The sequence below is a fragment of the Lipophrys pholis genome (assembly GCF_963383615.2).
Source record: "Lipophrys pholis genome assembly, chromosome: 7".
In the NCBI taxonomy this organism is placed as follows: Eukaryota; Metazoa; Chordata; class Actinopteri; order Blenniiformes; family Blenniidae; genus Lipophrys; species Lipophrys pholis.
In genome coordinates this window covers 27,416,983-27,433,552 of record NC_137638.1, presented here as the reverse complement: position 1 = coordinate 27,433,552, position 16,570 = coordinate 27,416,983, and the positions used below count along the sequence as shown (strand labels likewise).

At 42.5% G+C, this 16,570-nt stretch overlaps 1 protein-coding gene across 1 annotated transcript in view; it reads right to left on the bottom strand.

The window, feature by feature from the left end:
* zdhhc8b (zDHHC palmitoyltransferase 8b) overlaps positions 1-16,570 on the bottom strand; it is a 73,255-nt gene that overhangs the window by 14,366 nt on the left and 42,319 nt on the right. The window contains exon 2 of the mRNA XM_080467697.1: positions 477-598. Coding sequence (XP_080323823.1) covers positions 477-598 — 122 coding nt within the window. The remainder of the gene's footprint in view (positions 1-476; positions 599-16,570) is intronic.

Below are 16,570 nucleotides of genomic sequence, written 5' to 3'. Positions count from 1 at the left end.
TTATTTATTTATTTAATGCTTGTAGAGGAACACATTTTCAGTATGATTTAGTAACAAAATATATCTAAAGCTGTATCTTTGCTGTGAAAAGTTAAATAAAAATATTGTGGCAGAAAAGAAGGGAAATCATAATGAGCATGTTTATGATCAGATCTTAATGTCTCCATGTGGTTGGTCACAGGGACTTCTGAAACAAACTTTTCAATACTTTTCAAGGTATTAAAAGACGCTAAAATAGTCAAAAGCCTCGTTTGCAATAGTAACTTATTTAACCAAGTTCACCAACAGGGTGAAGCTAAAGGTGGGATCATGTGTTTGTGTCACAAACGGACCAACATCAAAGTGAATAAAATGATCCACCCTTCAGAAGTGATGATATTCTTGGTGCATAAAAACCCACGCAGCAGTCTGATCCCTCGATCAGAAAGAACAACAAGTAAACACAGAGTCCGAGTCATTTGCACATGTGCACAAACCTCTGGGGTACACGCCAGGGTCCATGAAGGTTGCCATGCTGAAGTTGGCCAAGACGAAGAGGAAGACCAGGCCATTGTAGAGAGGCACAGCGGGAGAGATCACCTTCGTTAACCAGGGGCACCTGGAGACACACACAAACTATCGTCAGGGTTTATTCTGTTTTTAGTTGAAATACTATCATTTCCTGGACATATTTGTTCACATCCTTCATTGTGAGCATGATTTTGGTGCATTTATTTAAATGTGGAAATGTGACAAGTGAGAAAATGAGAGCAGGGTAGACGGTGGGTGCTGGTGAATAAAAACAACAATAAAGCGTTTCGCTTGAGTAAACGTTCCCCCTGCAGGCTGTAATTCTCTGCAAATTACTCGGACAACCATGAATTACTGTCGCATTGATTAAAGGAAGAGCTGATCTTTGGCCCACAATATGTTGTAGGTGAAATTGCCCTTTTAAAAAAATATTTCATTAAAATAAAAAATAAAAGGCCTTTCCAATAAAAGTGTGTTGCAGATGATTTCTTGCATGGCATCTGAAATTAGAGCCCAGGCGGTACTATGAATTACACTGAAGTGATTCAGTTACAACTGAAGCGGAGCTAAACTCTGAAGCTAAATAAACCTTATTTGTTCAAATCTCGCCTGAGTTCACAGCGATTACAGCCGACATTTACAAAGACGAACCAGACTGAAATCCTCAGTGCTCTGTAGGACTCAGATTGGAAGTGGCGAGTGCGTTAAATATACATCAACAGGACCAGCTACTCATTTCTGGGACGCACCCCTTCACTTTGAAGTGTTAACTCGAGTACCATAACTTGGGCTTGTGTCTGAATGAACTGATGATTACTCATGTACATGTATACATACTGTTGTGCTGAGTGACAACAAATGTACTTTACAGAGTGCTGGAATAAAAAAAAAGAAAAAAATCCAGTTTGAGTCTACGTATTTTCCAATTTAGAATTGTAACTTTACCACTTTACAGCTGCTGATAGATGCACTATTCTTCAGCTCAGTTTAGCAACAGTTCCAACATCGCCATTAGTCAATTTTCCAATGATGATTTCCATTTACAATGAATAGAAACACTTAGGCAGACAATTCAAGTTGGACCAATTTTCAATCATTTTTTTAATCGTTTTTCACTTTTGCTCTTTTCTTTTTTTTTTTTTATAACAATTTTTAAACATTTCCATCAGCAGTATTACCAAAGAGAAACTGTTGTACACTTTGTTGTCTTTAGTCATTTCTACTCTATTTTGTAAAACAGAATTTGTTCAGGTTCAGTCAGCCTTTCACATCAACAATCATGATCTACACATCACATTGTAAACTAGAGCTACACTCGGTAGAGCGCTGACTTCACCAACGCCACATTTGTTTGCGGAACCGAGTTAGCATCGGTAGCATGATAGCCGTTAGCTCATATCGATGCTAACTAGCCTGTTGGATGAAGCAGTTGAGGCGCACAGATAAACCACTACCCAAGTCAATGCGCTCACACCAGTGTTTCTGGATACTTGCCAAATCTAGATATTAGCTGCGAGGTCTGGAGTGTCTCCATGGCAACAGACGTGGACTCTCTCATCCGCTTTGTATGGGACATTTTTTGCAGCATTTGGGGATTTATTCGGAAACGGTTAGCGGCTAACGTCCTAAATTCTAATGTAAATGACAAATCATCCCTGATGATTTCTTGCAATTCGTGTTAGTAGTATTCGTGAAAAGTTGGTAAATACGTACATACAAACCAATAAATAAATACACGCAGACCTTCGCAACCAACGTTCATTGGCAAAGGTACACACAGCCCTAATGGCCATAACCAGGCACTTCTACAGCGGGAAACCAAACAATCTCACATGTACAAGCATTAAGTGACGGGGGAGATGAAAAATTCCCTTGGAAGAAACCCTGGCAGGTTTGGAAAATTCAACACAAACGTTCCACTTTCAGAGATCCTGCAGGACAGTATAATTATTCTTACGCCACTGTAGGACCAAACGCCAAACCTCCAACCTAACAACAATCAACACACTATAACAACATTACAGCCGACAAAGCCATATTTTTCAACTACCAAAACATCAATGAGCTTTTACTTCCTCACATTATACCGTTTCTCATCTGACCGTGGAGCGTGGACCGACCATCACGCACACCTCACCATCTCCGCCGTCCTGTCAAAGTCAGCAGACCATTTCCATGTAAAGCCGTCAGGTTCGTCACACAGAGGTCATCAATGGGCAAGCTCATTTAAATTCCACCAACATTTAGTGTCCACATTGACCTTCTCCAGAGTAATAACTCAGTGAAATATTGAGCTGTGGAGACACCTGGATCACACCCACAGTCCTGTTCAATCACAAACGTCTGGACCCGCCACGCGACCGGGTGTGGCGTCTTGTTAACTCCTGTAGACCCTTATAGATCCTGAAGGATTGTACGACACCCGTCCTGCACGTCTAGGACTCAAAAGGGGATTTATGGGTTGATGTAATATGTCACCAGAGAAAGCCGAAGGTGTTTCAAAGACACATCGTCACTTTCCCTCCCCTCTCTTCAGACGGAATTACTGACGCACTCCAGCACGCTTTCGCACATATAGTAAATACACTCAAACCTCCAAAGATGAGTCTCAGCTCATTCTGACGTCAAAAAGTCAATTTCCTGGCGCTCGCGCCCCAGGATCATCTTCAATCCACATCTCCTCTCCCGCTATGACTGTCCCTTTTTTTTTTTTTTTTCTCCCTTTGTTGAATTATTCAGAGCAGTGGCTCTCGAAAGCCACCAGCAGAGAATAGAAAGCTGTGAACGATGGACGAGGCGGCTTCTCATGCAACCGACACGCCGGTCCTCACCTCTGTGAGAGCGACTGTGACTTTAATTTAATATCGCCACCTTCCTTCACCTGAATTGGAAATGTGGTGCACATTGGACGTGTCTTTATTTCTGGCAGCAGAGCTACAGCTTCTTTTAATAAGGTGGTCCTGAGAACGCTGCACGCCAAGCATTGTAATTTCATTCAGAAATACTACAAGTAATGTAATGTACCAACAACTGTGTCCTAGAAAGAGCCAGAAAATCACAGACTGCCCATTTCATTGATATATATAGTATGTATGCATACAGGGTGAAGCCATTTCATCAGCTGACAGGGCAATATATACAACGCATTCATGCTGAGATGTAAGTGAAGTGTGAGGCAATTAAAACTCACCCTCTTACCGCAAATCTGCTTTTTCTTAAGCAATGGAGCGAATGATGCAACACTGATGTGGATTTTCTCCAGAGCACTTTAGCCTGTTGCTTGGTTTTAATTAACTTCCCTACTCAGTCCTCGTCATTCCCAAAGACCTACGTCATTAATACAGGTTAAGAAATATGTGGCACTACATTAAGTTACCTAGAAATTTATTAGGTATTGCTCAAACATCCATCCGTCTTCTATACTGCTTCATCACACTAAGGCTCAAGAGGTAGTGGAGTCGATACCAGCTGACTGAGCAGGGTACAACCTGGACAGGCCACCAGTCTAGATTCAAATGAATATTTTAGGACATTAAAACTCCACACAGAAAAGCCACAAACAGAACCTGCCTCAGATTGTCATTGCGAGGCGAGAGCGATAGTCACTACGTCACCATGTGGACTATTTTCAAGATTAACAGTAATTTAGTTTTCTAGTTAATATTTATAGTGCGTGGGGGTTGTGGGACTGCTTTAAAACAAATAAAATCCAAGTAGAAAATATGTGTAAAAATGGCTGTGGCTGTTAAAAAGGCGATAATTGAAGATAAAGGGAAAAAAGTACATCAAGATTATTACAGTTTGGCAAACAGATGTGCTTAAATCATATTTTAATATATCAATGGAGCTTTGGGGAGTGTAATTTCAATTTCGGTGCCCTTTCGGCAGCTTTCTTTTTAGTTTTTACAGGAAACAACTTCAAAGTGTTATTTAGTAGAATTGAACTCGGTAGACCGTGGTGAGCCAGTCCCCATGCTGCGTCATTATTGCTTCAGCAACAAGTGGACACGGTACAAACAGTTACAAGAAAAAATAAAAACTGATCAAAGAAAAGCAATATCACGCTTTTCTACTACCCTACAAAATCCCAATTTGCTCGCCTGTCAGAGGATCATGTGTTTGTTGCCCGTGATGTGATACAGCCCAGCGAGACAGGAGGAGGAGGAGGAGGAGGAGGAGGAGGAAAAAAAACAACAGAAAAACGGGAGTTCAGCTGACAGCAACCATTTTAGGAGTCTGGGAGCCGACGGCGTGGGAGGAAACTGTGACGGTGAGAAAGTCTAATTAAACACACAGACATTGGTTAATTGTGTAGGAGTAACAAAAACCCACAGAGTGCTTATCAACACTGTTTACGAGCCAGTTTTACTGCTTGTGTAACCACGATACCTCAGCAGAGGCCGAGAAGCCTCCATCTTGTCAAAAAGTTTGGCCGGAGTTTATCAGGCTGGACGGGTTCCTGCTGCCAAATGTGCGGTAATGTAATGAGTCCGGTTGTGTGCTAGCATGAAGCCAGAATGAAGGCGGAGTCCAGCATTCTTTGTGATGATTAAAATGCCGGCAGGCAGAGCAGGCTGGGCGAAAACTGACCAGCTAATCAGCCTGAAGAGGCCTTGGACGCATCAGAGACGCTGCTGCAACAGACAGGAGTGGATCTTCAGCTGTAAAAGTTCTTCCCAGAACTGACTGACTGACAGAGTGGAGTAAAAGCAAGAGATTAAAGAGGGAGCGGCTCCTCGCAGTAGAACATCGACCCGCTGCCGCCTCACAACACTCAGTCGGATCAATCAGACGCAGACTGCGAGCGGACGACACTCCCTCCACTCCACTCCACTTTGCCTTCCTACATTTGTTAATGTGCAAATGAGTTTAGACTCTTTCCACAGATCTCTTGATTTGAATGGGACTCGTGTTGTGAAGGGCACTTTGGTGCAAAAAGTGCCTCAGGGGAGCTGGTTTGACTTAAAGTCTGATATGTGACCTGTGATTCATAGAAGCCACACTTAGGCCCTGTTTACATGACAACGTTTCACGTGACAACACCTAATCCGCAAAAAACAAGTGGGGGCGTTTCCACTGCAGCAGCGGACACAGAGACAACGATGTAGTTAGTATGCCGGGCCACTGGAGGGCGCTGTTGCTTGATTTTGTTATGAAACCACACAGACGTTTGCAGAAAACAACACACTATAAACGTGAGGAAAATGGAGAGAACCTGACATCCACATGGACTGATGACACATCGGATGCTATCCGGGGTGAGTCTCAACTATTAAACTACTGATCTGGACGATAAAACTAGAATATGGACCGCGGGTCGTACCACTACGCAGCCGCCGTTTGTTTACACCTGGATGAGCAGGAGGGAGGGGGAGAGATGTGCATGCACAGTAGCAGGCTCTGTTGCCTCCGGCAGTCTCTGCAGGAGGGATTTGCCCCGTGAAAGAATCTTTCCACCTTGGGAGCCGGATTAAAAACTTTGCGGATACAGTGCATCCGCAACCTGGTGCCGTGTAAACGGACCCCCCCCAAAAGTGAAGAAAGTTTTGCGGATACACTCGAATTCGTTGTCGTGTAAACGGGGCCTGACATAACGAAGGGATCCACACGTTTGAAGTGGAATGGAGAGATTGGGGGTTTTGGAGAAGCTTAAAGTAAAACATCGATTCTACATCACATGGATCCAGTGGAGGTGATTTGGACATCCGGAGGGTGTCGTCTGGTTGCCTTAAGTTAGAGGTATACTGGCAGAAAAGAACTAAATGCTGGCTTTCAAAATAAGAAAAATCAGCTTTTGCCATTTCTTGTTGTTTTGTGTGACCTACGTCACAAAATGACGAAGCTCTAATATATTGTTTGACTGAGCTCCAGTTAACAAGGTTCCATCATACCCATCCTTCACATCATCTAAAGCTAAACAAGCACAGGGAGAACATGCAAACTACTACCCATTCAAAAGGCTCAGAAACGGGTCGGTCATCTTGCTGTGACGCGAGAGTAATACTTAGTTAGTTAGTTAGTTTATTTCAGTTGCATTTACACAAAGCAGCAAACAAGAACATTATTACAAAAAAAGAGAAATTTACAATACTAGAATTAACTAGAAAGTTCCAGAGGAAATCTTGTGTGCCTGATTCTATTTTGATCTCCTCCATGAGGTTCCTCGTCCATACACTCAGTATGGGACATTTTTTTCAGTTTTCGGTAACAGTTAGCCGAATCGTTAACAAAAGTCGTAGCCACATATTCCTGAACGTTTTGATGTGCTTTTTGTGTCGTTGTGGGACTAGTTACTCTTCGTCGTGCCCAGGAGGAGGGTGGGGGGGGGGGGAGAGAAACTAATCAGATTTAAATTTTCCTCAAAATTCTGGATGCGACGTCTACGTCTTCTGCAGGGTGGAAAGAAAACTACCTCAGAACAGCAGAGACACGTATATCACTCAATGAGAGACTCAATGATGGGATCTTAGAGTATTAGATAGTCTTCTCAGTGCCTGCAGCAGAATATCATGGTTGGGTATTAGGATTGAAAAAAAAAAAAAAACACCCCAGCTTTTGGGTGACGATAACCCAGCTGTCTTCCTGGTCACAAATCCTCAAAATCACAAATCTTCAACTCCACAGATTACCAGTCACCTCAAAAGACACCAGCTTTACATTTGTTGATTAAACCAAATCTGCACACTTTGGAGAAAAACCACTAATCCTAAAAATATTTTAAATCTTTGGGTGTGGGTGTGTGGGGGGTGGGGGTGGGGGGCTGTGTGATGAAGTAATTAGGTGGTAGCCTGGGACTTTTAAGGTAATGGGACTGAACTGTGGGGTTAGCCGAGGCTCTAGTGATCGATCACGTTGACCATGACGAGCCGTCTCCGCTCTCACCACACGACCCACAGCTCAGATCTGCCCGTCCACCCTTCGCCTGCTTTTAATGGGAGCAGAAATACCAACCCCGTCTTTTTAAATTGCTCTTATCGCTTCCTGTAGTGGCACTGGTGGGAAGAGGGAAGCCTGAAGAACCCTCAGAGAGAAACTTGAGCCAATCCAGAGACTTTCTGCTATCAACGTTGAACAGCTGTTAAGCATTCTTTTTTATTTCTCCGCCTAACATAAACGCAGACATTGTTACAAGATGCTGGTGTGTTTGCATTGAACAGGTTGTAAATGTGTTCACATTACTGATTATTCAACTTGATAAAGGAATAGCTTTTATATCTGTGAAACACCTGAAGGTACTTCTGAGCAAAACTGGATCATCTTGAGGAAATTAAAGTAATGATAAAATCACTGTAGGTGGCGTTTTGCAAGTTAAAATAAATGTAACCAACACAATATACAGTATATATACTGTATATATATATATATATTTTTTTTTTTTTACTTGGCTGTTCCTGGAAAAAGAACAAATCTTTATAAAATCATATTTGTGGTATATATTACAGAATTTCTGTTGCAACTCCAAGTCAAATATAACTAAGATCAGATTAGGGAAAGTTGTTTTAACCCCTTAACCTTAACAAATTCTAGTCCAAACAAACTGGTAACAGTGTTGTGGATGTAGAAATAGAGGCTGATTCAAGTTAGATATCTGACTGATCATTTAAAAGCAGAGATTAAGAAAAGCAATACTCTGTATTGCAATATGAACAGTAATGTTAGTAAAGTAAAAATACATTAGTTTTGAAGTGTTTACTTAAAAATTCTGCAGTATCATTAAAGATGTATTTTATTCTAAGTATACTCTTGTATTCAAGTGAAAATACTCTGACACAAAACATATCGTAAATGACATTATTAGATTTAGTTATTAACAACTGACACGTCAATGAGTGTGCAGTGTTTTACTGTTGCAGATGAAGCTTGATTTGGACTAAATTAGATGCAATTAGTCCACTACACGCTCATTAAAACAATCAGACAAATGAAGCTGTAGTGTGCAGGAGTATTTCTTTAATTCTAAGGACTGTTGTTGCCCACAATATTGCTAGATATTATTTTAAAATGCGCACTTCTCACATCATCGCAGTATTGTCCTCCTTTCTTCAGCGCAGCATTCTTTACTCCCACGGCATTATGTTGATGCACTTTCGACAAAACTGGGTTTTTTGGGGGGATATCACTGAGTCGTTCAGAACAGATGTCAAATATCTGGCCTGCAGGCCAAAACCAGCCCCAGCATTCATTCCAGCCCAAGCACTGACCTTTCTTAATGCAACACTTCTTCAGAAATCATCTTTCTTTGTATTGATACTAAAAGGAAAATGTGGTGCTGCAGAGATTTATAGGATATCGAGCTTTTTGCTTCAATCTCACCAAAACCAAATTGGCCTGCAGGTGGCGCTGTTATGGGAAACGTTGAAAGATGACCAGTAGGATAACTCCTGTGTTTATCTTCTTTAAATTGGTGCTTTGCCATTTTTTTCCTCAAAACAGCACGCAAGAAGCAGCACACATTAACAAGTTAACACTAACTGGCCGGAACGCCGATGTGCATGGCGTCCATTGGGAAAAAGGATTTCGGTGTGGAGAGTTACTGCAAATGGTCAGATGGTCTCCACAGCAGCAGCGCCGCTCTGTATATCACATTTTTATGTGGCTAATAAATAAAGCTATTATACATGCTGCTTACAGGCTCAACACCTGTAGCACAAGACAATGCCGCCGGGCCACTGGGAGCACTTACAGTAATGTATTCATCTCGTGGTGAGAACGTCAACCGATTGATTAGTTCATTAAGTCTTAACCCAGCGGGACGCACATGGGAGGCCTGTTCTTCTGCGGACTGCCAGCTGAGATGCACAGATCCACAATCTCGAGAAAGACTGGTGTCATTTCTCCCTCCAGGACTCAGAGTCCCATTATCATGTAAAAAAGAAAATATTTAAAAATGGGAGTAGTATCCAGTCGGGAAATTAGTTTTTAATCCTTGGTGTTTATCACCTCAGGAAGTCTCGCTCACATTTATCTCCCCAGGTCTATCATTCTATCCACGATCTCGAACTGGCTAAACACGGGTGGGCTTGTTTTTTTTTTTTTAGATTCATCCCTATTCTCCAATTTCTGACAGCCATGTTATTACTCCTCCTTGGGATCCATAAACTGCTGCATCACTCACTCCTGACTAGTCTGGGGACCTGCCAATCTCTGAGGCAAACACATCCCTGAACCTCTGCATCCACACACATGCCATTTAGTATTCCACACACAGCAGCAGCAGCAGCAGCAGCAGCAGCAGCAGCAGCAGCAGCAGCAGCAGCAGCAGCAGCAGCAGCAGCAGCAGCAGCAGCAGCAGCAGCGGGCTTGTTTTCAGTGGAGGTGATGTTTGCTGCAGGCGTAGAGCAGCGCAGGTCGACCGAGAAGCAGAGAGGATCCACAAATTGAATGGGTATCAGGAAATTATTAAGGCCGGGCATTTATTTATTTATTTTTCTCCCAGCCTCCTTCAGAGACTGCAAAACAGCACAATCACAGGCTGAGATTAACATTCAGAATATGTATTTGAGTAAAGTTTAGTCATTAGCCCTCAGCGCCTCGGGCAGGAAATGTCAGGTGATAATAAATAATGATCAACACAAGCTCCCAAAGGCCAAAGTCAAATCTTCATGCTTCTCATTTTGTCTGAGCTGCTGGCTTCAATTTTGCACCTTTTCTTTCTCCGGCTGAATTAAACAGAATCCATGACGATGCATTCATTGACCCTCCTGCATCTGTATGATGGAGCGTTACTGGATCTACAGGAAGTACTTTGTTACTGCAGTGACGTAGAGATTTCACACATCTTTACTTGAATATTTATTATTCTGAAAAACTTCACTTTTACTCAAAATTTTGGTCAAAAATATAATTTTTTTTTCAAGAAGTTGGCAATATAATTAAAAATCCAACCCTTGCTGCTGCCAAAAAGAAATAGTCAAGTAAACCACGTTTTGTTTTATTCATTGACATGAAGGTCAACTTACAGTTTGGCACAACATTCTTCAAAGAAAATAAAAAACAAGGTATCATGTAGGTTGAGTCAAAAAAAACAAACATGCAACTGCATTTTGCTATTTAACCTGGATGGAACGTCAGTGTCAGTTTGACATCATTTACCCAGAGACGCTGTGATCCCGCTAAGCACATCGTAACAATGAGCTCACAACTTTAGGAAGCTGATGCATTGTGATGAATACACCCCACTAAATTTTAAATGTTGACGGAACATTTCCTTGATTGGTGCTAATGAAAAATAAAAAGTCCTTCATTTGACAGGAAAATGAGTGGTCAGGACCATTCCTGGTACTTTAGACTGTTTGCAATCTCATAGTTGGCTTATTTCAACCTCAAAGGATGAAGACTGCAGGATACTTAAATAAATAAAGAACTTTACTTTAAACTACTATGAATGTTATTGTCTTATCTTTTACAATTGCTGTTTCATGTCACCAAACATTTTGTCATTTTAAAGTCGTCCTCATTACATTCACTGATTTGAACCTTTTAGCTCACGTCAGATTGTTCCTCTAATCAACTCCTTCTTCTCAAACACCTCTACTCTTCTGTTATAATGATTCGCTGTGGCGACGCTTGCAGGAGCGAGCAGCTGAACACTACTACACTTCTATTTTTCCCACAAGTCTATTTTCACACGAGTCTCCGTGCCTCCACTTGAGTAGAGAATGAGAATCCTATTGCCTCCTCTACTGGACCACGACTGGCTACGGCAGGAACCATTATGTCACCAATCCTGCTGCCGGTACCAGATTAAATTCAAATTAAGCACACAGAAACTTTCAGGAAATAAAAGTGAATACATTCATTCTCCCTTTGTGTACGAGAACAGACCAGCATTTCAATACCAGCTTTAGACATTTGCAAACAGGCAGTAATGCCTCACTAATTTGGAGTCTCTGGGAGAGACTTTTCTCCCTCCCAGACGACCAAACAGAGAAGGAGCTCCTGCAGCTGCAGGGCGCACTTGATTCCATCTGCGTGCTAAGAGCTCAGTGTCATTTGCATTTTCATAATTGCATAAGGGGTCCATCTGAAATGAAATTAAATGATATGCCCCCTCCTGCAACCCTTCTAAATTTACATATTCATAAACCCTCCATATTTTCTTTTTTTTTTTATTGTCTGTAAAAAGCAGGAAGGCGACAGTCTGTCCGAGGGGAGGAAAACATTTTCTTTTCCCGGAGCTATGAATGTAGCTGCGCCAGCTTCGCCCAGTAAAAACGACATCACCCTAAAAATAAGCAGAGTGAGCAATGATACTATTACCTGGCTCCTCACCTAGAGGCTCATGTTTAAATTAACCATTTTATCTCCAAAGCTATATTTACAGGTCTGCATTTTGTATACTTGAGCTCATTTAAAAAAAGAAAAGAAAACGGAGTGAATTTTTAAACACTGACATCCATCTTAAGTGAAAGGTGATAACATGATGGAAACAAATGTCCTTCCTCGAGTTTCTTTTAAATGTAGGTGAACATTTGGCGTGAGCAGATGGTAATAAATCTAAATATTTTCCTATGGGAGAGGAATGCTTGCAAATGTGTGTTTGTGTGAGGGAGAGTGTGTTCACACCACCTCACTCTGGCATCACCCAGGCAGCGAGTAGGAGGATGAGGCAATGAAACCACACATATGTGATGTTAATCTTTCTGTTTATTCCCTCGATAAGAGTTCTGCAAAAGTACAAAAATCTCTCTCTCTCTCTCTCTCTCTCACTCTCTCTCTCTCTCTCTCTCTCACTCTCTCTCTCTCACACACACACAAACACAGGGCGGCAGCAAATCACCGTCTGCTCCCCTAATCTAATGAAACAAATGTCAGTCACATTTCCTGATGAAAAACAGTCTGACATGTGTCACTGAACTAGTCACAGTGGCGGTGTGCTGTGTGGGCTGGGTCAGTGGCATAAAACTCTCAGAGGGGGGGTGATGACACATGTGCTGCCTGTTTTTCACGCCCCTCCTGGGAAAATGGAAAGCGGCACAGTGGCATGGGTCAGCTGGAATAAATGAGGATTACAGGGCCAAAAACAGTGAGGCTTAACTAGACTACTGCAGTAAATATCTGAGGGCATTTAGACCGCGGCAGCAAAGACGGCCTGCCGCTGCCAACGCAACTGTTGCCTCCATATGTGCAGGTTTAACTCCGCTGGCTTGAAATATACGTCTGCATGACACCCAATCTGGATATTGGCTTTTCATGGGGGGGAGGTGAGTGGGTGGATACGGCTTGGATGGACAAACAGCCACTGGGGCTGCTTGTTCAGTTGCCAGGCTGATATGTACGAAGGGAAAGCAATGCCTGAAGAAAGGTAGCTTGCCCTGTGTGTCACATTCCTGGACACTCTTATTCTGAGCCCCAACCACCACTGAATGCATGTGTGGCCACCGTCGAGCGCGTCAAGAGTTATGACTCAAAGAGGCGACGGACTTTCAGTCCTTCAGTCTGGTTTGGAGCCAGTCTTAAAGTACCTCAACATCTCATGATCACATAAATGGAGCGCTTATAACCGAACGTCGCATGTGAAATAGTGTTTGTTCGCAAAGTTCTATCAAGGAAGTGAAAACACGCAACAATCTAACATAAAAGACAAGAACTCCTATCCTACCCTAAACTGTGTATATGGAGAAGACTTTTATAAATGACATTGAAACTCGGACCTAAGTTCATACTCTTAGATAAAGCAATCATTTCTCTTCTTAACCAACTTAATTAAGAGTATTGTGGCAGGAAGCTGAAGCCCATCTCAGCCGACAACAGGCAAAATGCAGGGCGCTCTTCTAACAGGTCACCAGTTCATACTAACAGACCATTAAGAGTCACCAACAGAACTCATCAAGTCTCTGTGTTGTGGGAGGAAGCTGAGGAAACCCATGTGTGCACAAAAAAAATGCACATTGCACCCTGGCCTGGAATCAAACATGGCTATGTTTGCTGTGAGGGGACAGTGCTGACCACTGTGCCAAACATGCAGCACCAAGCAAATTCAGCATTCGATACAAAAAGAAATCTGAAGATCTTTAGGATGTGCACTTTTCTTAAAAAACACGATAAAGTCAATCCAGTTATCATAGTTTCACTCTCTACAAATCCTCCTAAAAAACATCCACCCACACAGAGACTCCAGCCTGGATTCAAACCCAGACTTTCTTGTAAACAGGCCTCGAATCACCTTTTAAACACACACCCAACATGTCTCGCCTTCATTTTGCTCTTTGGGAAATGCATATTTATTCTCAGGCAAAGCAGTGGGCAGTGGTGACAAATCCCTTTCTACCTGCATCCGGCTGACTAAGCATTTCTATGAAGAAGCAACGAGGTGGAGGAGATAAGAGGAACTGACCTGAAACCTGAGGAGGTCCTCCAGAAATACAGCAGACAGCACAGAGGCACGCAGACGCACAGAGAGCAACACACACGCACACAAACAAGGTAAGATCATCTCAAATACAGAGAAAGAGCTTTTAACAGAGGAAGGCAACTCTGACCCAGATGTTTCGTGCTCACATGCAACAATGACCCCCATCGCCATCTCATCTCCTGAAAATCCCGCCCTCCAAGACACAATTATAACTGTTACGGCCATTTATCTGTGAGCGCCATCTGCGAGCAACACCAAAGTGAGGTCAGTCCAATTCTTTTTTCACTTCCTGCAGGAAGCCGAGGCTGAGCCTGGACTGAGCGAGCACACAAACACAACAAGCTGCTCCCCGAAGGACAGAGCGGCCCTCTCAGTCTGCGGCAGACACAGCGAGGGGATGTTTTAGAGCAGGGGTGGCAAACATACAAAACAAGTACAGGGGACGACCAGGCTTAGTGTAAAAATGATAATTAAACTAAATCATGCAGGCAGTGACAGTGACCTGCCTGGTTATTTCAGTGTGATTAATCGATCTTCTTGAAGAGTAATGATGTGGATTTTTGAGCTCAGAAGAGTCATGAACGAACCTGGCAAATAACATTTCTCTAGTTTAATTAGATTAAAAATGCGCATTCGCACCATGATTTGTACAGCCTCTCTGCAGCGGTCTTGGCTCTCGTTTGTAGATCAGCCGTTCACCTGCCTTCTGGTTCTGGTGACATTTACTGACCAGCGCTCACCAACCTTTCCAAAAACACTCTTGATTGAATAAGAGAGCGAACACTACATTATTAATGACTTAAATAAAAAACGTAGCACACTGTGCAGCTTGTGTGACTGTGTGAATAGTCCTAACTTTGAACAATGTGAATGTGTCATGTGCACAGCTAAATGCAGGCAGTGTCGAGCAACAGCAAATTGTGCTTCTGTTTGAGATCCACTTGTCGTTGCTGGATGCCGCCTGCCCCTGCAGAGCCCATCAGCATAATGAACTGTTCATCAATCAGTTTGATGTACACGCATGCAGTCGCTGGATGGGACAGAGGTTGGCAGAGACGGATGGCACAAGCCTTGACTGGTAATAAAACAAGAGGAGATGTTCATAGAGATTAGACAATACCCCCCCCCCCCCCCCCCCCCCGTCCTCTCTTTCTGACAAAGCTTTGGTTAAACACCAGCGTATAGTCAGGGATTCATCCGAATCACCTGGCAAGCACTGTGTAAACACAAAGGAGGCGTCGTCTCATGTAAGCTGTTGGAAATGGTAAAAAAAAAAAAGAAAAAGCTTTGAAGCAGTTCTCTTTGTATTCGAGTTCGTTCTCTGGCGATAGGACGCATTGTCAAATCCAGGTCACGGAGGGTCACACATCTCCCTCCCGCTCCAACTCGCTAATGATCGGTTCATTATCAGGCTACATTCATTAGAGCGAGGGGTGTTGAGGCAGGCTGACATGCAAAACAGCGTCCTTCTGGGACGAGGACTGAACAACCCCGCAACAGAGGTACAGCAAATGATTTCTGTGGTCACAGGTGACAGTTATTCATCCACCCCTCTTTGGGGTCACCTCAGCTGGAGCCAACCTCGCATGACATTGGGGGAAGGAACAGGTCGCCAATACATTACAACGCCAACAGGCAATTTAGAGGGAACAATTAGGGATTATTACAAGAAAACCAAAGTATCCTTGAAAAAAAAACAACAAGAAATCACAAACCACTACAACAAGAAGATTAGCTTCGTAAAACAGACCAATGTTACCTCTATGATGAGGACCAGAATGATGTAGTAATACTTTGAAGGTATTCACTGTGCTCACTGCTCAATCTACTGCTGTCAAAACAACATCCTACTATTCTAGTTTTGCTTGCTGGACAACGACCAGACAGGGGGGAAACAATTACTCACAACACCATCTCTTGGTACAAAGTGGCATTACATGATAGGACAATCTCAGGCTGGGTTGCCTGATCATTGGTACCGTAACCCTCTACAGACCATGTTACATTTAACGGATGTATTTCTTTGAAAATATATAATGTATTTCTTTTCTTTCTTTGTAAAGCACAGTGTTTGAATAGTGCTCTATAAATACATTTACCAGATAACCTTTGCATCTATCTCTATTTACATCTATACTAAAAGTGGTAAGTTAATAAGAGTATATAGTTAAATGGTTGTGATGGTCTTTTCATAAACAAATGATATTAAACTTTCTTATCTTTTGCCTTTCTCCATCCAAGGCATTTAACATCTTAGATAACGTTGTAATTCTGAAAAGTAAGGCTCTTAAAAATCTGAACTTGTAACTTATAAAAGTTTAGTTTTATGGCTCTGCTACATGGCTTTCTTATCAGTTGTTCTTTTCGACAACACACCCTTCATCTTGTTATCGCCACTCAAAGTACAATCTGTGTTAATCCAAACAGTTTCTCCTTAAACTATTTTGTGTGTAAATGAAGGCTGGAGAAAACACTTTCGCTTTCATTAGTAGTGGCAGCAGTTACACATCACTCCAGTCCGGCCTTGGAGAAAACAGAGATAAAATCACTGACTTGTTTCTTAAATCCAGACCGTTTCCCTCACACACAGCCCTGAAATACCCTTCGTTCCCTCCAACGTGTGCTCAGTTAAAGCTGCTCTTCAGGCTTAACACCTGGAGATATTTCATCTGGACTGATCGGGGCTTTCCAATCACCTCCAGAAGC